Consider the following 21,409-nt stretch of genomic DNA (forward strand, 5'->3'; position numbering starts at 1 on the left):
ATCCATTGTAGTTTAGGACGCTTAATACACATTTAATTTTTCCTCTTTTTCCTTTCTTTGGCTCTTTATTCTTTCATTTTCCTTTCTTTACATCTTTTCTTTTTCCTGTTACTTTCCTCAAGCCTTATCATATCTATTTACTTATATATTTAATTCATCAAAATTTACACAGTCCATTTTTTACTTTTTCTTTCTTTTTTTCTTTTTTAACGCGAAGCTTTATAATAACAAATACAGAACACATTTTAACAATTAGATTTTTTTTTAAAGTGTATCACAAGTGAGTCTTGAAGGCCTTGCCTCTCTTGTCATTCATGTGTTTATTCTTCCTATCAGAAATCATGGTTCAATAAGATTCTGTACAATTTAAAGAAACCGCGGAAAATGTAAACATGCCGAGAAAAAGAAATACCAAGCTTCCAATTTCATATTTTGTCCTTAATTTTTCAGATCATTTACTTAATGATTAATATGAATCATAAATGCTCTCTTTGTTTCTTTCTAAGTTTCTTTACTCATTCATGTTGATTTCAAGTGCATCAAAAATTGCTGTCTCATTTTCTTTCTTTGCCTCTTTTTATTCTTTTTCGAGATCTGTTTGTTTCCTTGTTTATTTATTAATGTATGCATTAATTCATTTGTTTATTTGATCATTTATTTATTGATTTATAATCTGTTAATTGTCATAATTAGATTTTTTATTCATCAGTTGTTTATTACCTCATTGGATTCTTTTTTCCCATAAATTAATCTACTTTCCTGCTTTTGAATTCAGTATTTTTAAAACTGAAAAATGCATGCAATATGTAAATGATACATACTGCAGCCGTCTTTAACTTCTTTTTTTTTTAAAAGCCCATTAATAAGCTAGTATTAAAACACTACCGAAACAAAATATTTTCTTTTCTAAAGATCCAGTCTACCAAAGTATTATACTTGACATACAAACACGAATAACTGCCAGTCTTAGGAGCCAAAATGCAGAGTCAAGTACTAATGTGCAGATCTACTTCACCTGTATGGGGGAAGAAAAAACAAAGCAGCTAAGAACGATGTATTAAAAAAAAAAAAAAAGAATAAACAATTATCAACTAACATCACAACCATATGTACAATCATATAACAGACGCACAGATATACAAAGCACCCCTACATGTGCACGCATAACATTCTACAGAGGTAACTGGTCAACAAAATGCATGAATCCAAATCAAAGAGAAAATGTTCTTAGCCATGCACAAGTTACAAACAGAAAGATAATAGAAAAGAAAACAAATGAAAACATGAAAACACGAGAGAAAAAAAAAGGTAAACAAGTCCAGGGCCTCTTATTCACATGTCCTACTCATCAGTCTTTGCTATGCTTGGTGCTATCCGTCTGCTTACTGAAATAAGTTTCTTGTGGTAAGGACACAGGTTCCTCACACAAAAAACATGAATATGCACATCCTCACGTGCAGATGCACATACATGCATGTACGCCCACATGCCTGCACACACGCACATATTCGCGCACACACACACACACATAAATGCAGACGCGTACCACACAAGCACACACACACACACACACACACACATTCTTACTCTCACACATATATTGATTGAAGGTCATCGTAATTCATATAAATCCCAGATCTTATTTATTTCTGTTCTTCCTCAAAATTGTTATTGAAAAAAAACAACACTTGTACACTTACATATGCACACACACACATATGCACAAATGCAAATAAGCACACACACACACACAAACACTTTTTTTACTTCTTTTTTCTTCTTTTTTTTAAATGCAATTAATTGAGGAGAGACAAACAGGGAAAGCAGCGATGATTTAAGGCATGGGTGGGGTGGGGTGGGGGAGATGTTGAATTTTCATCTAAAATCACAAACGTGGATAGACGTTAAGCAAAAGAACGAACGAACACACTCACACACAAAACACGCACACACTGACCGACAGAAAAGGGGGTTCAAAAACTAGTGAAATGACGCACTGAAGTCTTGAGAAGGACCTATTCAAAAGGGGTTCATCTTAAAAGAAAAAAGAAAGAAAAAAAAAGAAACCCCTTATCAGAGATGTGTTCTGGTGGCAGCTACAGCTGGGGGGATCAGACCCAAACGGGGAGACACCCTGATCTGGGTGTGGACCACCACCACTGCTGCCACACAAATGCTGCGACTGTGTTCACACACCACTGGGATAGATCTATCCCAGCCTATCTCTCTCCACTTTTACGCCCTCCCCACCCCACACCCCTCAAACCCCACTCCTACCCTCCTCCCTTCCCCCACAACTCCCTCACCCACTTCCTCATCTCATCCTGGCTTGCTCCACCCTTCGAGCCTTGTATTTTCTTTTGCAACCGATGTTGCATGACTGGGAGCACATACATATTATGAATATTGTATAACTGCGTCCTTGTTGGGTTTTTCTTTCTGTTTTTTTTTGTTTTTGTTTTTTCAAATTTCTTGTAGGAGATATAATGGTTTCCATAAATGTTTTTCAACGCCTACAATTATGCATACATGTGATAGAATTACGGTTTCCAGAAATGTTTCTCAACGCCTATAATTATGCATGCATGTGTCATAACTCTGGTACACTCATCCACTTCACCATTAGGTATGCTGTGTTCTTTTGATGGCAAATCATTTTAGAAAATAAAAAAACAAAAACAAAACAAAAGAAGCAATATAACATCATGTCATGTAAGAAAACAACCAACCACCTGTAGGGATTTCCCAACTGAGAACATTAGATGCTTATGTTTTTGACTCACTTGTGTAAACAAAGTGAGTCTATGTTTTAACCCGGTGTTCGGTTGTCTGAGTGTGTGTGTGTCTGTGTCTGTGTGTCCGTGGTAAACTTTAACATTGACATTTTCTCTGCAAATACTTTGTCAGTTGACACCAAATTAGCCATAAAAATAGGAAAAATTCAGTTCTTTCCAGTCATCTTGTTTAAAACAATATTGCACCTCTGGGATGGGCACAAAAAAATTAAAAAAAGAAGCCTAATTATATGCAAACTGCATTTACTGTTATATTTATATTTTTTGTATTCTCTAAACTTGGCACTTTGACCTCTTATTCTGACACAACAACATGAGGAGTCATTATTATCATTTTTTGTTCAAACAGGAACTTCTTTTGCTAAGCATGGAAGTTTTATTTATTTTGCAAACGTTTTGGTGCAGATAGTAAAGAAGGGAAATTACTCTGTAATTAATGCTAGGGGACTTAATTTATCACAAGTGAGTCTTGAAGGCCTTGCCTCTCTTGTTGTGTTGAGTGATTGTCTATGTCTGTTTTGCCGCACCTGATGTAATTTCTCTTAATGAGATAATAAAATCATTCTTATCTTATCTTATTCTTAATTCATACCATTGTTTCATTTTTAACAATTTTCAGAAAACATCCTCAGCAAGTAAGTTCTGGGCAATATTCAACGATCACGAAAATCGGTGAAAACTCTAAAATAATCTAGGATCATGGATGCTCATTCAAAAAGTCAAGAAAATAACCAGCTTGCTCAAATACTGAAATCCTGTAGTAATCAGAATACATTTAAATTAGTGGTTGCATAATGAACAAAAAAACAAAAGCAAATTGATTTGATGGTTGCATAATGAACATTTTTCAAGAGTGAAAATTAAACCAGGTGGTGAATCAAATTTCCAAAATGCAGGAAAAAAGACAAAAAAATGGGTGGCGCTGTAGTGTAGCGACGCGTTCTCCCTGGGGAGAGCAGCCCGAATTTCACACAGAGAAATCTGCTGTGATAAAAAGAAATACAAATACAAATAGTACTTTTTTTCTTCTTTGAATAATGAAAATGTAGCCACCAATCTTGGTGACCAACTCCAAGGAACTCCTTCCTAAGTGCCCACAATTATTTTTTTTCTTTTAGCGTTTTTTGATTGCAACATTTTTTTTGCACTTAATATTCTTTATATTAAAGATTTTTTCCCCCTAAATCTGTCAAATTTCCATGAATATAGTAAGAAAAAAGATCAGCACATTTTTCATGAAAAAGGTTTACTTCTCAATCTGTTCCATACACAGCATATTTTTTTTCGATGATGAAAAAAAAAAAGTTTTAAAAAAGTTAAGTGCTTGCTACGACAGTCCCAAATCATTCTATCTATTTCATGATGAAGGAATAGCTTCATAATTTTGTGAAATCAATGTAGATTCAACTGGCTTTTCATACTGTTGTTGGTGGTGGGGATGACATTGTACATGTATTTATCCTAGTTTGGCTTTCAGGGAAGAGGGGGAAGGGAGGGGACATTCCTACATTAAAAAAAAAATCAAACTGCAAGAAACAATGAAAACAACTGGCAAAAGTAAAACAAATAAATAAATTAAAAAAATAATAATAAAGAAACTTACAATTTTATACAATCAAAAAACCAGTGCCACAGGAAACCTCCCCAACTTGCCCTTTCACAGATGGACAATCCACACCAAAAAGAAATCCGCTTTAAAAACAAACAAACAAACAACAACACCAACAACAAAAACAAAACAAAAACCCAACAACCAGAAACCACTTTATAAACAAACAAAACAAAACAAAACACAAACAAGTGTCTGGACGTGATTGATGTCCTCAGGGCCAATGAAGTAATCTATCTTACACCATGTGGGGGAAGCTGACATAATGAGGTGTTGGCTGGGGCCGACCTGGGCTGGAGCTGGGACACTGCAGCTGATTGGGGCTGGCTAATTGCCTACAGGCCCTAATTGCCAGGCGATAAATCCCCCCTCCCCCTGGCAGATCCCCCCCCACACACACACACCCACACCCGGGAAGTTATCGCCCTGGTTCTCAAGGGCAGGCAGACATATTACAATTTACTGAGGTGGTCTTCTGATAACATGATATACCCTTGAGGGGGCTTGGGTGGGGGAGAGGTATGGGTGTGGGGGTGAGGGGGGGGGGTGAGGGGGGGGGCATAGTGGAGAGGGTGGTGGGGAGTGTGGGTTACATAGCGAGCAGGGTGAGATGCCACACCCTTTCCTTTGTTGTGATTATCAGCACAACACGTGTGTCTTACACAACACCATTGCTATTTTGTTGCTGTTTCCCTTTTCTCAGTATGTGTTTCTGGCTGTCAGCAGAATTATCCACACAGCACATGTGTCTTATACAACAGCGGTGCAAATTGTTGTTTCCTTTTCTTAATGTGTGCTTCTGGTTATCAGCAGAATTATCAACAGAACACATGTGTATGTCTTATACAACAGCACTGCAAAATGTTTCTAGTTTCTAGTTATCAGCAGATCATGCATTATGCAACTTTTTGCATTGCAACTTGCTAATTTATTTTTTATTTCTATTTCTCTCACTCACTCTTTTTCTCTCCGTGTTGATTAAATACTATCTCAATAAATGTGTGTAACTGCTCTTGAGAAAATATCATGTGTGCTGGTGTCATTTGATGATTTTAGTGAAATCCTTGATCTAATTTTGATCCCTGTTGAAAGGAGGGGGTGTTAGCTCCACAAATGTAATGTTCTGTGTTTGTGTTTGTTTTCTCTCTGTGTGTGTGTGTGTGTGTGTGTGTGTGTGTGTGTGTGTACATGAATGGTCATGTGTGAGTCATGCTCTCTTGACTGTGTGACTGTTTCTCATGAAGGTCATACATCCATGCACTACCAATGCTTTCAATGCAATAAGTGTTCACTAACTTTTAAGTGGTGGGTGGGGCTGTCAACAGGTTACATCCCTCTCTCAATTATTGTTCAGTTCTCTATGATTCTGAGCAACATTAACAGCCATTGCTTTCAGCATCTGTCACACTCCAATGGAAGCTCAAATTTTGTCGTATCCTCCTTGCCCTATTTGTGCTGTTATATCCCCTATAATTTTAAAGAGTGAATTCAACTGCTTGTATAGATAAGCCAATAAGAAATATGTATTATGTGTAAATGATCTGTTAAGTAAAAATATTATATTTTCATAGTAATGCTTACACAATGTGTAAAACAAACAAAAAAGTGAAAGAAATCAGGAATAAGAATAGAAAGAAATACAGGAAAAAAAGATCAGAAAAGAAAGATAAAGAAATAAAGAAACATTGGAAAGAAAAAAGAAAACAGAAGAAAGATAAAAGATAAGAAAAGAAAGAAATAAAGAAATGAAAAAAAAGAACAACAAACAGAAACAGAAAGAAGAGAACGGAAGGGTATAGATATGAAAGATAAGAACAGAAAGTAAAGAAAAAAACAAAAACAAACAAAACCAAAAAAACAAAAGAATTGAAAAGAAAGAAAGAAAGAAAGAAGAAAGAAAAGACTGGAAGGATAAAGATGCCGCACTTTAAGCTGACATAACAGATAAAGCATCAACAATGACTGACAGAAATAGACATGGATAGAAGGCAGGGGGAGGGGGTGGGAGAAAATAGATTGACAGACAAGCAGATACTGGGGAGGGGATAGGGGGGGAGGAGAGAGGGAGAGAGAGAGGGAAAGATAGAGAAAGTGACAGAAACAGAGAGAAAGAGACAGAGAGAGAATTAGAGTGAGAGACGAGATTATTTTTCAGGCAGTTTCCTGTATCTTCTCTCCCTCCTCCTCCTATCCATCCCACGTTCCTCCGTGTTGGGAGATTGTACTGCTCATTTTACTTTCTTCCTTAGCTGGGGCAGGAAGGGAAGAGGGTGGAAGTGTGAGGGAGGAATGGGTAGGACGGAGGGGAAGGGGTGGAACTACCCCAACTTTGGAGCTGTGTCACTTTCAACAGCATAATCCTCGTGCTGATGGGTGGAAGCACCAGGTGGTCAAAGCACTGGACTTTCAATCTGAGGGGTTTGGTTTTGAATCTTTGTCATGGGGCACCTGGATGGTTAAGGATGAAGATCTGTTTTTGACTCACTTGTGTAAACAAAGTGAGTCTATGTTTTAACCCAGTGTTCGGTTGTCTGTGTGTGTGTGTGTGTGTGTGTCCGTGTGTCTGTGTCCGTGGTAAACTTTAACATTGACATTTTCTCTGCAAATACTTTGTCAGTTGACACCAAATTTGGCATAAAAATAGGAAAAATTCAGTTCTTTCCAGTCATCTTGTTTAAAGCAATATTGCACCTCTGGGATGGTCACAAAAAATAAAAAAGAAGCCTAATTATATGCAAACTGCATTTACTGTTATATTTATATTTTTTGTATTCTCTAAACTTGGCACTTTGACCTCTCATTCTGACCCAACAACAAGAGGAGTCATTATTATCATTTTTTGTTCAAACAGGAACTTCTTTTGCTAAGCATGGAATTTTTATTTATTTTGCAAACGTTTTGGTGCAGATACTAAAAAAGGGAAATTACTCTATAATTAATGCTAGGGGACTTAATTTATCACAAGTGAGTCTTGAAGGCCTTGCAGACCTGCTTTGCCTGAATCCCCTTCATGTGTGTACACATGCAGATGATACAAATGTTAAAGATCCCGAAATCTATGTCAGCGTTTTCTGGGTTATGAAAAAAACAGACATACCCAGCATGCACACCATAAGTCCTACTTTTTCCACAGCAGTAATTCCTTTTGTGTGTTTGGCAGTCAAGACAACAATTCTCCTTTTTTTTTTTTTTTTTTTACAGGGTAGTCATTCCCTTTTGTGTGTCTGGCAGTCAGGATAACAATCCTACTTTTCTTCTTTTTTTCACAAGGTAGTCATTGCTTTCAGTGTGTCTGGCACAGTCAGGAAATGTGATACTATTTTTCCCCCCCAAGGGGGCAAAAATATGTTCAGGTATGTTGGGCATTCCCTCAGCAAGATGTTCCAACAGAAAAAAGAATGCAAATCCAAATAAGTGCAAAGAGTGCCCCTCCCTCCAACACCGCCCCTGGGGCACAAAGCAAACAAGAAAAGCAGATCAGGTGGCGCCCATCACATCCTGCGAAGACCCACCAGACAGCCACAACCCCCACTATCCCCTATCCCTGCTACCAGCTGCAGAGAAAACATTCAAACACTGGGAAGAAGACAGCTCCCTTAGACCACCACCGATCCAAATCTGACCCCTCCCTCGAAAAAACCTGCGTCAGCACCTGAAAAGGGAGAGAGGGAGAGAGAGAGAGAAAACCTCCCCAGAACAAATACAAAGCAAGATGGTATCGTGATATACATACACATTTTTTTCTTGCTCTTGTATCCTTTGTGGTATGCCTTTCAATGAGGAGCACCGAGAAGTTGGGTGGCTGGCCACGCATTGTTTGAATTCTTATTCTTTTTCAGTTTTCGACTGCATTTTTGGTCCCTGTGGATACACAACGGCGAAACAAACTATTCCCTTTCGATGCAGTTTTTCACTTTCAGTCTCTCTTTCTTTTTTTTTTGGCCAATCCATCTTCCACATCATCCACTTCTCCCATGCTACATGTCCCGAACTCTCCCCTTCTGCGCCCTCCCACCCACACACACAAACAGATCTTTGCTTTTTTTCATCACAGCCTCAGTACCAGTATTTCTTCATACAAAAAGGATCCAGTGTTATGTTGCCATTTGGCCACAGCCCTGAGGAGACCCTGCATTGCTTCAAAGTCACTTTGGTGATGTTCAATGGTGCCTGTTCTGATTCATCATATTGCAGGACATCACCTACTAAGCTTTTTCCTGACGCCAATCGTTTGGGAAAAGAGCCAGGCTCACTAACTGAGTTCCCCCATGGAGTGGAAACTTCCTAAAAATATTGTATTGTATTGTATTGCACTGCACTGTATTGTATTGTATTGTATATTGTATCACTTGTCACAACAATTTTGTCTGCGTGAAATTCAAGCTGCTTTCAGTGGGGAGAGTGTGTCACCACAGAGCAGCACCACCCTTTTTTTCCTTCTCTTTTTTTTTGTCTGCAAGTGTATATATTTTACTATCAAAGTGCATTTTTCTACATAATTCTGTCAGGGACAATCCTTTTGTTGTTGTGGGTTCTTTTAAGCGTGCTCAGTGCATGCTGCGCATGGGATCTTGGTTTATCGTCTCAGCTAAAAGATTTGCACCAGGACAACAATGCAAGGTTTAGTGGAGGAGGGGAGTAAAAAAATCCTGACCCTGTATGACTCAAAACCATGGTCAACCAACGGTCCACTCTGTTATGCCAACACTGAAGACTTGGACATGAACCAACTGCAAGCAAAAAAGTGGTAAGACACCAAGAACACGAGATGATGGCATGAAAAACTGCAGAAACTGGCACAATGTTTCTGCACTTTCAATAATGGATGACCACTTTCATTTCTCAATCAACGCTGGATTGAAACAGAATTAGGTTATATTTTTTTTCTTTTTTCAAACACCTGAAAATTAATAACAAAGACTCTGCCAACGGCTGGTTTCTTTTCCCTTGAATAAAGAAAGATGTTGAACTGTATTTACAGCTCTTTGGAGATGTTATCATTTTCCTTATAATTACATACTTGAATGAAAGACTTTTCTATCCGTTGCTTACATTTATTTTTTCTCCAAAAAAAATAATCATTCACATTTGAAATCGGTTGGTTTCATTTTTTCTTCATATTTTCAAATACAGAGTAAATTTTTCTGAAAGAAAAAAAAAAGAAAAGGAACAAGAAAAGATGAAAGAAAACAAAAAGAAAGTGAACAACGCTTAACAAAAGAAAGACCTCATGAAAGCAAACAAGTCATGCATGCTCATACACAGACATACAAAATGGCAGGCAGAGAAAATGGAAGACATGGACATAGAGAGACAGACAGACAGACAGAAAGGAAAATGGAACACAAATATTCAGAAATCATTAACAGGAAGATTATCTAATTCTTCAATCCCAGTTCCCTCTTTCTATAGACACTCACATCCTCTCACTCTCTCTCTCTCTCTCTCTCTCTCTCTCTCTCACACACACACAATGAAAGAAAAAAAGAGAAAAGGGGGAGAGGGCATTGACAGACAGACAGAAAAGAAAGGGGAACTCAAATAGTCACAAATCACTAACAGCCAAACCATTCAATTCTTCAATACCAGTTCAACATACGCATGTATGCACGTAATATGATAACTTACAGCAAAATATTATAATAAATTGCAACAAAACTATCAGATTCTTCAATCCCAGTTCTATACACATGCACACATACACACACACTCATGAACATGCGCTTGCGCACACACACTCACACACACACACACGCACGCACGCACGCACGCAGGCACACACACACACACACACACACACGCATGCGCACACACACACACACACATACACACAGAGTGAAATTCAACACCCACATCATGTCCACATTCCACAGGCAGTGCAGTGTGAGGCATCAGCGACACATGCAGTGCATGGGCTGGAAAATGTGAAAAATGTGGTAAAAAAATAAATTAAAAAAAAAGATTAAAAAGTCATCTTCTACACCAGTCTGTGTGCCATGCTAAGGGGAAAGCTACAATACAAGCAGATAAAAAGGCCGCTACATGAAACAAAAATTAACAAGTCCCAAACCATGTACAATAATTTACATGGAGAATGAAAGCAGACCCTTGCTACATGCCACACTTTGTGAAACAAAACGTGAAAGAAATGCAACTTCCAGTGAAAGTGGTCCAATTCTCTCTCTTGCTCCTATCCCCCCCCTCTCACCCACCCCTCCCCCCTTCTCTCTCTCTTGCACACACTCACACGCTTGCCCATCCTCTCCTAGGCAAACAGTACCCAGTACCTAGGATGTAGAAAATGCTTTGAAGACGGGAAGAGGTAGTTGAAGAGTATCTTTATCGTGCCATTCACAACAGAAGCTTTCAAAACAAGATTTGATCCTTTCTGTTGTAAATGTTTATACAGGTAGCTAGGAGACAGGAGGAGGGGGGCGGGTCTAATGATTTCTCTGAATCTTAAAGTTTTGTGTGTAGACTGTTTCTGGAACTAGTGGAAGTCAGTATTGTAGCTATAATTCTGAATCCAAGGAGAATCAGAAAAACAGCGACTTGAGATTCATACTGCCAAAGATTGCTTAAAATTGCAATGTGCAGCAAGTGCTGTTGTAGTCTGACCAAGCTGCAAGGCAAGCCTGAAAAAAGCTCTCTTTTTTTTCTTTTTTCTTTTTTTTTGTGTGTGGATCACACCACCTGAGGGAAAAGGGCAAAATCCAGTTAATACTGGGAAATAAGCTAAAATCCAGCTAATACTTTATCCACAATGGCGTAAAAACATCCTATAATTCAGGCTGAGCTGTGCATGAAGGTGGTTCATGATGAAGGCCATGCATGCCTTGAAACCGGCATATTCTATGCCTGTAATGCAGATTCAATTCCTGGATTGGCTTGTTATGAAAGATATTACCCCAGTACAAAATATAAGAGGAATATAGTCTAAAACCTAAAATGAAAAAAAAACCCAAACAAACCCTCCCCCCTACCCCACCCCTGACTACACAATGTTTTGTGGAAACACCAACATCAGACACAAAGCTATATCTGGAATTCAACATAAACTTTCAGCCACAAAGCTAGACTGCAGACACAACAGTTCAAGATGTCCCCAGAAATGCAAGGAATGGCAAGAACACCTCAAAAATGACGAAATGCCAGTTTCAAAAGAGATGATGGTACAAACAAACCCATCTTCATGTTTAATAAAACAATATGAATACAGCAGGATTTGAACATTATGGTTTGGTTTGTCAGGCAATGGGATACTGCAGAAATCAAGACTGAAACATGCACCCTGTTTGGAGTGAAGCTTGGATGTCAGGCTACAGATGATGTTTGAAACGCAGGCTCAAGAGCTCTTGGCATCACTACATATCCTGAACACACACACCCTCCTTTCAGTCTACTGCAGATAAGTCTGAAACGCAGGCTCTCACAATAATTACATACTCTGAACACAGCCCCACCATTCAGTCTACAAGAATACAACTTGCAAGTTCAGTCCGATAAATTATAAGCTCTGATGGTATGTACATCCGGTATACAATTTTGAAAAAAAAAAAAAACAACTACCGGAGGCTACCGTACAAAGTGAAGAAGTAGACCACTGGACTTCTCTACCTGGTTCCCTACCTGCGCTGGGTTGCCGCCCAGCCCAGTGTCCGGAGTGCCGTGACTGTTGGAGCCCGTTGTCCACTCTATCTCTGCGTAGTTGGTCATCACAAAGGACTGGATCCTGTTGGAGACCAGCACACACTGGAACGTGTTTTTCTGCAAAGGAAGACTTGGTTGGTTTTTTTATCCAAGCATTTTTTTGTTTTCTTTTGGTTTTTTTCCTTGTAAGCAAATCTTGTGTGTGCATGATTTTATATTGGAGGAACTCACCTTGGCGAACACAACTCATGAAACTGTTACACAGTGTGCCACATAGCAAGCCATGATAGAATATGGAATACCTGAATCGCTGAAGTCCTAAACTGCTCTCTCTCTCTCTCTCTCTCTCTCTCTCAAGTCACATGCATCAGAAGATCAGTTGAAGGCAGTTTTAAATAGACGAGTCTAATGGTTGATTTTGAAGCTGGAAATGGACTGGGAGTGCCTTTATTCATATGGCAAGGAGTTCAACTGGATGGGCGTGGTGTATGAGAAGAATCTTTGACCAAAGGATTTAGTCATAAAGAGGTAATTTGGAGAATGTGATTGATGATGAACGTAGTTGTCTTGTTGGTATGTAAACAGAAAGGAGATCGGAAAGATAAGTAAAGAACCAGAGAAAGCCTGAAAGCAATGTCTGGATAATTTAGATTCAATCATGGACTGTATTGGCAACCAGCGGAGTTGTTTAAGCAGAGGCTGAATGGTCACTTTTAGAGCATTTCAGTATAAGATGGGCAGCTGAGTTTTGGACTTTCTGCAGTGTATGAATAATGTACTGTGAGAACCAGCAGGCAGAGAATTACAATGATCCAGTTTTGAGAAGACAAACATGCAAATATGAGTCTTGGTTGTCATCAACAGACAGGAAGTGACGAATGAAAGCAGTGCAGCCACGTTCTATGTATGCTGACTTACAGACATCAGAGACATGCTTGTCCATGGACATATCACTACAGAAAATGACATGAATTTTTTTTGCATGATCTGTAAAGGGAAAGTTGGTCTGACACATGAATAGAAAAAAAGTGGGTGCTGTGTCTTGGAAAGATAATCTTTGAGACTTGATCAGCAGTGATTTAGTGATTTAGTTTTCTCACTGTTTAGTTTTAGTTTGTGCTCATCCAGGTTTAAACTTGTGAAATCATGTCTGCATGTCTGATATGGCTGTGCTTCTTTGTTCTGGGGGAGCTGATTTCTGCATCTGTGTCATCTACAAATGTGTGGTGACTGGTGGAGTGTCCTTTGAAAATGTGGTCAGGTGACTGTGTGTACAGAACAAACAAAACAGGCCCCAATACCGAACCCTGTGGAACAACATACTTAGTATGGTGCTGACCTCAACTTGGGCTCAAGCCTTTGTCACTGTCTTTCTTATACATATTCAATTATATTATAGTGCCATGTATTCTTAATTTTTGTAACCATATTTTCCATTACAGATGATTGTTGATACTCTGGGAATGTGCTAGCACTTTATAAACATCATTAACCATTCTTCTGTTTATCATTAATATCATCATTGAATGAATGGAGTCTCCTGTCGGACCGACAGATGAGTAGGCAGGCAGGCTTATCTGTTGGTGTGTGTTCTCATATGGGTGAAGAGGCCGATTCTGGATGTGCAGCACTTCCCATAGGTGTTGCAAGAGAAAACGTCTCCAGAAGTTGAGCCCTGCTTCCCTTTGCTCATGCTTCTCCTTAATGGCCAGCGTTCTCTTGTTTTCAAACGCCTTTATGCCACTAGAGCACAGCATCCTCCAGTGAGAGCGGTCAAGGGCATCAGTTTCCCAGGAAGCGATGTCTATGTCACAGGCTTTGAGGTTTGTCTTCAAGGTGTCCTTGAAGCACTTGCAGGGTCTTCCAAGTTCGCGGTGGCCTTCCTTCAGCTGGCCATACAAGAGCATCTTTGGGATCCTGCTGTCTGTCATGCAGACAACGTGTCCTGTCCAGCGTAGCTGGCACTGGATCAGCAGGCTTTCGATGCTGGGCAGGCCGCTCCTCTCTAGGACAAGTTTCGCTACCTGGGCAGCACCCTATGCAGCAACGGAGCCCTTGATGCAGAAGTGATGCTGATCATCGCCAATATCATCATCACTATCGTTATTATCATTAATATTATTTTTATCATCATTATCATCAATAATCTATCTTTTTTTTATGTCATTTATCATAAAAGGGTCTGACCACAAAACGCACCTAGAGTTGTGAAGACAGACGGACAGATTTTGCTGGCATGACTGCACAGGCTTGTTTAGCTGCTTCATGTACCAGTAAACATCATTCCCTTTTCTAAACAATCAAGAGTGTGATAATGCTGAGGAAGATTTGAATTCCAAACAACTTGCGTGTGACACTTGATTTTTAGTATCCATAAAGAAATTGGGGTGTTTATGTGTGTGTGTGTGTGTGTGAGTGTGCGCATGTGTGAGTGTGTGTGCGTGTGCGTGCGTGCGTGTGTATACACTTGTGGGAGTGTGTGTTTGCATGTGTACGTGTGTGTGTGTGTGTGTGAATTTGCATGCAAGCGCATGCATGGCAGCATGTGTGCACGTCTGTGTACACACATGCATGTGTGTACACATGCATTCACCAGCACTCTGCTCACCTTGTTCACGCCGTCGTTGGTGGCACCATAGTAGCCAACGCGGTCCCAGGTGGCGATGAACACCCAGGTGGCACGGAACTTGTGGTAAGCGGGAGAGTACATGTGGACATCCTTGCTGGCACGCTCCAAGATGGCCGGGTCCTGGGTCTGCCGGTAGTACACCTGACCTCCCACGTTGACGTCCACATCAGCCCAGTACGGGGCAATCAGCGGGGTCTCGTTCAGCGGGGCCTCATCCAACGGGAAATCTGCTGGCCGGTACGTCTTGAGCTCCTTCAGGAAGGTGATGACTCCGTTGTTGTTCACCTGGACATGGAAAAGTGGGTTTTGCCTTTCTGAATGAAATTTCCTCTTCTTCTCTTCTTTTTCTTCGTTTGTGGGCAGCAGCTCCCACATTCACTCATATGTACACAAGTGGCCTTTTACATGTATGATCGTTTTTTGAATGAAAATAAATCATTCCATTTCATTTATGATGGCAATCACTCTGTTGCTAGTTGGCATGTATGTATACATAAAGTTTAGTTTTTTCAATGAAAAATAAGCATTATTTTATTTAATTTCTTCTCTCTCTCTGGCGTTCTTCATTCTACTGGAGTGATGGTAACATCTATTCTGCTGGAGTGAAAGAGAGACAAAGAGACAAGCAGACAGAAAGAGACAGAGAAAGAGAGACAGAGAAAGGGTGACAAACAACAATTAAAAGACGGAGACAAACATTAATTCTACTCTGTAGAACTTTCGATCAATGCTTTGCACATAACAGTCTTCTCCATCTTCAGCTGCTTCTTTCAGCCCAGGTACATATGTGTGTGTGTGTGTGTGTGTGTGTGTAATTGCTCTCCCAAATGTCACCCCACCCTGTCCCTCCCACCAACCTGTCAGATGTCAACGTGTGCAATGAAAACAACCTCACCTCGAAACCTGCCTTCTCCCGCCCCCTTCCCCCACCTCCCTCACAAACAATACTATCTGGCGCAGCCTGGAACACTTTCTCATTCATCAACAGTGTGTGGAGTGGCATGCATACCACATTACGCCAGTTACATGAGATGAAGGGCCTTCAAGACTCGTGCCATGCAATAACCACTTAATCCACCGCAGGAATAATGGGATAGAAAAAACACAAGACATCGTCCCTTGTACCAACATGCTTTTCCTTTAATCAAAGTTTGCCGTGTCATGACCTCGACCTTTTACAACGGGCCTTGAATTTCAACAGTGATCATGCAGTCATCATGGCCAGTCACTATACCAAGTTTGATGAAAATATGATGTAAGACGTGAACTCTGTTCAGCTTTCCCTGTTTCGTCAAATAAAGACACTGACCATCGACCTCTCACCCTGCCCACCTTGTCATCGTAATGGGGATGACTAAAACTGTAAAACTGTCAAAGGTCTTGAGCATGCCCAGCATCTTACCAAGTTTGATACTAACTGCTTTTACGGAGAAAATAATATGTAGTTTGATTTTTATGTTGGACACGTACTGCTGCCAAAAGAAAACCTCTGTACCGAAATACAGACAATAAAGTTTGTGTATTCGTGTAAATTACAACCTGTAACACTGTGTGGGAAATTTCCACTCACATATTCTCTTTCTTCAGCTTTTCGACCCTTCCACCAAGCCCCCCACTTGTTAACTTCTCTTTGATAACTTCCCAACGATGACCAAATTATACTCAATACGATACGGGCCAAGTGGCAACGTAACTGTATTGCGCCACTGTAACCATACTCTCCGCCGCAATTCACCATGTTTGTGAAGGGGAGTGGGGGTGGGGGGTGCGGGGGGGACTGACCAAACAATGAACTGTTGCCGAGACGTCGAACAGTCATGAACGGCGCGCACGTGCTTAAGACTGCCTCTTGTGGCGGGGTCAGTATCAAGGGCGTGATGAATATCTGAGCGTCCTTCCTTTACTTTGTGCCTTGTAGTGCATGGGTACCATACGATGACACAGAGCTGCAGTTGCTAAAACCAGCCCAGCGTCGTTCGTCATTCTAAGCTTTCTTCCCGGCAGTTTGTACTTTATTAACACTGGAAAACGATTTTTAAACAATAAATAAATAATCGGCTGCGTAATCAAAGCAGTCGATATAGTTTATTCACTCATCGCTCATTAGAAAGATCTAAAACTGAAGAATGAATTGGGAGAGAATGATAGAGAAAGGGCGGGAGGGAGGGAGGAAAACAGAGTGGACAGCTGAGCGCCCGCGCGCACACACATACACACGCACGTACGCGCTCATAGACACAGACACACACCACCACACCACACCACCACCACTACTACCAACAACAACTATCACAGACACCACCACGCCGCCATAAAACATTGTGCCCACCCCACCCCTCCCAACCCCCCATCCATTCTTCATCACTCCCGCCATCCCCCAACCCTTCTCCCCTCATCCACACACACACTTCTCCTTCCCTTTCAACCCCACCCTCTCATCATCATCGAAAAGAGGCGCCCTCTCTGAACGACACGGGCAGACACTGAGACCAAAAGCACGCGGAACAACAAGGGCGGTAACGGAAACTCGCCATGCACGGCACGCACTTGTCCGTCTGTCTTTATACACAGTGCGGCCATGGCCCTCACAGTATCACCGCCACTATCACATCACCAGCGGCTGGCTGGAGGGCCCCGCCCAAAGGAGTTCCTGCACTACTTGCCGAGCTCTCTGCCTGGCTGTGGTGGGCTTGTGGTGTTGCCCTCTTTGATGTCTAGTGTGGTGTAGAAGTCAGGGACAGGGCGGGGCATGGACTGGCTGTTAATGTGGCGTCCGTTTTTATTTTTTGTTGTTTTGTTTGTTGGTTGGGGTTTTTTTTAAAGCTCGTTCCACTCATGCTACCATTCAACGTTATGTTCGTTATTAACGTTGTTGCAATAATCATTATAAAATAATAATAATTTAAAAAAAAAGGGGGGGGGGGGGGACAAAAAAAAAGATGAACAATTAAATCCCGATACACCCCGGAAACAACTCAGAGCAGTCGGCGTCACGTCGGTGCCGCTTTGATGAAACGGCTTGTTTTTGTTGATTGTGTGTGTGTGTGTGTGTGTGTGTGTGTGTGTGTGTGAGAGAGAGAGAGAGAGAGAGACAGACAGACAGACAGACAGACAGACAGAGAAACAGAGTAATAAGAGACCAGGCATTTTACGTGCATGGCAGTTTTTACCCGCCATTTAAGCAGCCATACTTCGTTTTCGGATGTGTGAATGCTGGGTATGTTCGGGTTACAGGATCTTTAACATGCGTACTTGATGACCTACGCGTCTATACGCTCGAGGGGAGGGGGGGGGGGGGCGAGGGGGTCCAGGCACAAGGAGGACTGCACATTATGTTGACCTTGGAGACAGATAGGGCCCCCCCTCTCCCCCCGAACCCACCTCCAGCAATGCCCACCCTTAACCCACCAGAGGCAGCTGGCGGGATTCAAACCCAGGACCCCAGATTGGAAAGTCCAGTGCTCTAACCACTCGGCTAGCACGCCCATCTACTTCATCAGTCAAAAAATGGGCGGGTTGCCTACTCCACCCAAGCTGCATGTGACGTGTCCCAAGACGGTTGGTCGCTCGCTGGCTTAATTGTTTGCCCCGCTCTCTGCCAGCTGTCCGTGGTGAGAGCGACGACCTCGGCCTGTCTCAGTCCTTCATGGAATGGTGTACACCTTGCTGTTTTCTTATGTTGTTTTGTTTTGTTTTTTGTGTTTTTTTTATTGTCTTTTTATTTTACCTTTAGGATCTCTCTATTTGATGATGTATATAATGTTCATAGTTCATTTGTATCCATCTATGACAGTTACACAACATAATCAACATAATGTTTACATATCCCTATAGAAGGGGCCTTGGCCAATGCAAGAATAAACCATCTCTCTCTCCCTCCCCCCACCCCTTGATGATGAGTTATAATGCTCAAATGTATCCATATGATGGTTACACAACAATAATCTTCACATATAACCCTTTAGAAATAGCCTTGGCCCCTACAAGAATAAACCATCTCATTCTCTCCTTCCGCTTTGAAGTGCTAAAAATTGAACATTCATGTACCCATGATTTTTTTTCATGTAATATATGTCATGGAAATGCGGTTTTGATGATTCATTCCAGCCCCATTCACCCCCTTTTTCCTTTTTATTATTTTTTTTTTTAACCCTTTCTTTTCTCCGTGGTGTCTTTCTTCCGAGGACTTGATGGTGAAAAAAGGGGCAATGATTGCCTACTCTATTACCCTAAGAAAAAAAAGCATTCAAATGCAGAAACTCTCTTCCTTTCTTTTTTCTCCATTCTTGACCGTTCCTTGACTGTAATACCAAGGAATGTAAATTTTCTTACGATGATTTAGGAGGAGGAGCAGGAGGAGGAGGAGGAGGAAGAAGAAGAAACCAAAAAAGAACTATGAAGAAACCAAAAAAGAACTATAAAGAAACAAAAAAGAACTATGAAGAAACCAAAAAAGAACTATAAAGAAACAAACAAAGGATTATCATCGGATAATGACAACGCGCGCTCTCCCTTGGGAAAGCGGTCCAGGCCAGTTTCACACTGACAGCTTATTTTTTGTTTCGAGTCGAAGAGTGGAACAACGATACAACACAATACAACACAACACAGCACAGTCAGGGTGTTAGGTCACAAAGAACTGACAGACAACAGGGGTTATACATTGCACAATAGTGCTAGACACGGAATGGTGTGTACGTATAGCTTTCAGGCACAGGAGCACGATATATGCTGACATTCAACACGTTTGTTGTGAAATAAGTGTCTTGTTGGCACATTCCCTGCATCCTTGCCAGTCTGTACCCAATGACTTCTCTCTCTCTCTCTCTTCTCACCAGACTGATAACTCAGTGTCGTGAAAACACTGCATTTCTTTTTCAAGTCCACAGTCTGGCGCAAATAAACAGACAGATAAACTGTCATGTTTATAAATAAATCAACAAATAAAAACAAGACTGTTAATTTACATGTTGCTGACAACGCCGATAGGAAGGTATTCGTGTTTGTGTGCGCGTGTTTGTGGATGTTTCACATTATGAGCATGCATGTATGTGCAAAGGAGAGGGGCGCGAGTGTGCATGAGTTGCCAGGTACATGAATACGTGTGTGTGTTTGTGTGTGAGTGCGTCTCCTCTGTGTGAGAATGCATGTCTGTGCGCGTGCGTTCGCAACCTTTGAGTTGTCCAGTCTTCAATTTCACGTCTTCCCACTCCATGTGAAATGGGACAGGGGTGTGTGTGGAGGTGGGAAGAGGAAGATGGGGAGGTGGGGGAGTTGGCTAAAGAGTAAGTTGATGTGAACCCTTTGTACCCTCTGTGTGTGTGTGTGTGTGTGTGTGTGTGTGTCAGTGCGCACGCGCGCGCATCTATGTGATTGTGTGAGAACTTAAAAAAAAAACAAAAAAAAACACGCGTTGTGACTAAGTGTATGTCACTGTGACTATGTGTATATGTGGAGGGGGGGGGGGATGCGTGCGTGTGTACTGATGTTTGCTCGCGCGCTCTACTTCTTAAAAACAAAAAAAATCCGCATAAAAAATAATTGTAGCAAGAGAAAAGTCACGAAGTCACGCACTCATTTTACAATGACGGTAGGTGTCTAGATCTAGCACCAACCCCCTCCCCCCGCCCTTTTTTTTTTTTTTTTTTTTTCCATTCCAATTCAAAGCCTACTTGTAGTTCAGCAATTCCTCTCCATCGTCAACAATAGACTCACCACGGGCTGGTCTGCATTGACGTAGTTCATAAAAGCTGAAAAGAATGTCACCTGCTTCTGCCTCAATAAAGGAAGCCGGTCGTCCCAAACGCAAAATGCTAATGTATGCACGCAGACGACAGCGCTCTGACAGACAAACGTCAGTTTCTTGTGACGTGATCGTTTCTCATGCAGAGCTGGTCTGTGTGTGACGGAAGCACGTATTTTCGTAACTGCTGTGTGTGTGTGTGTGTGTGTGTGTGTGTGTGTGTGTGGAGAGAGAGAGAGAGAGAGACAAGGCAGACAGACAGAAACAGACAGAGACATGGATAGACTGAAAGAGAGAATATTCTAGCAAAAGAATCGTAAACGATGAACGATTAATAGCCAGTTGCATGCATTGAAAAATGTCCTGCCACTGTGGGATAAAAGACCAGACAGACAGACAGAAACAGACAGAGACATGGATAGACTGAAAGAGAGAATATTCTAGCAAAAGGATCGTAAACGGTGAACGATTAATTGCCAGTTGCATACATTGAAAAATGTCCTGCCATTGTGGGATTCGACCTCATAAAAAAAAAAAAAGTTGGCATTTTTGGTGACCTCGTTAGTTTGCTTTGCAACCCTCCCCCCAACCCCCTGGCCCCCACCCCCCTTCTCCCTTCTCACTCTTTCCACCATTCATATCCTTCTAACACTGTCATTCAACTAGGCATGTGAAAAGTCCTTGTGCTTACTTACTCTCTCTCTCTCTCTCTCTCTGTGTATGGGTTCTATGAGGAAAAAAGGCATTGATAAGAGGGAAGGGTTACATTTGGACGGCCAATCTCGACAATGTAATTACATGATGTGCTCGTATTGATATGATGATATCATTGATATGACTGTTTTGATGTTCAGGCATAAAATTAATCATTTCATGATATATTATGTACTTTAGTATGTGTTTGCATTGATATGATGTGTGTCGTGGTTACATGCATAGATATATATATATATATATATGATTTACATGTACTTTGTTTTCTG

General features: G+C 41.1%; 1 protein-coding gene across 1 annotated transcript in view; it reads right to left on the bottom strand.

The window, feature by feature from the left end:
- LOC143275841 (sushi domain-containing protein 2-like) overlaps positions 1-21,409 on the bottom strand; it is a 159,694-nt gene that overhangs the window by 36,327 nt on the left and 101,958 nt on the right. The window contains exons 2-3 of the mRNA XM_076580131.1: positions 14,663-14,968; positions 12,034-12,171 (exon numbers count right to left, since the gene is read on the bottom strand). Coding sequence (XP_076436246.1) covers positions 12,034-12,171; positions 14,663-14,968 — 444 coding nt within the window. The remainder of the gene's footprint in view (positions 1-12,033; positions 12,172-14,662; positions 14,969-21,409) is intronic.

The sequence above is a fragment of the Babylonia areolata genome, chromosome 31 (assembly GCF_041734735.1).
Source record: "Babylonia areolata isolate BAREFJ2019XMU chromosome 31, ASM4173473v1, whole genome shotgun sequence".
Classification (NCBI taxonomy): domain Eukaryota; kingdom Metazoa; phylum Mollusca; class Gastropoda; order Neogastropoda; family Buccinidae; genus Babylonia; species Babylonia areolata.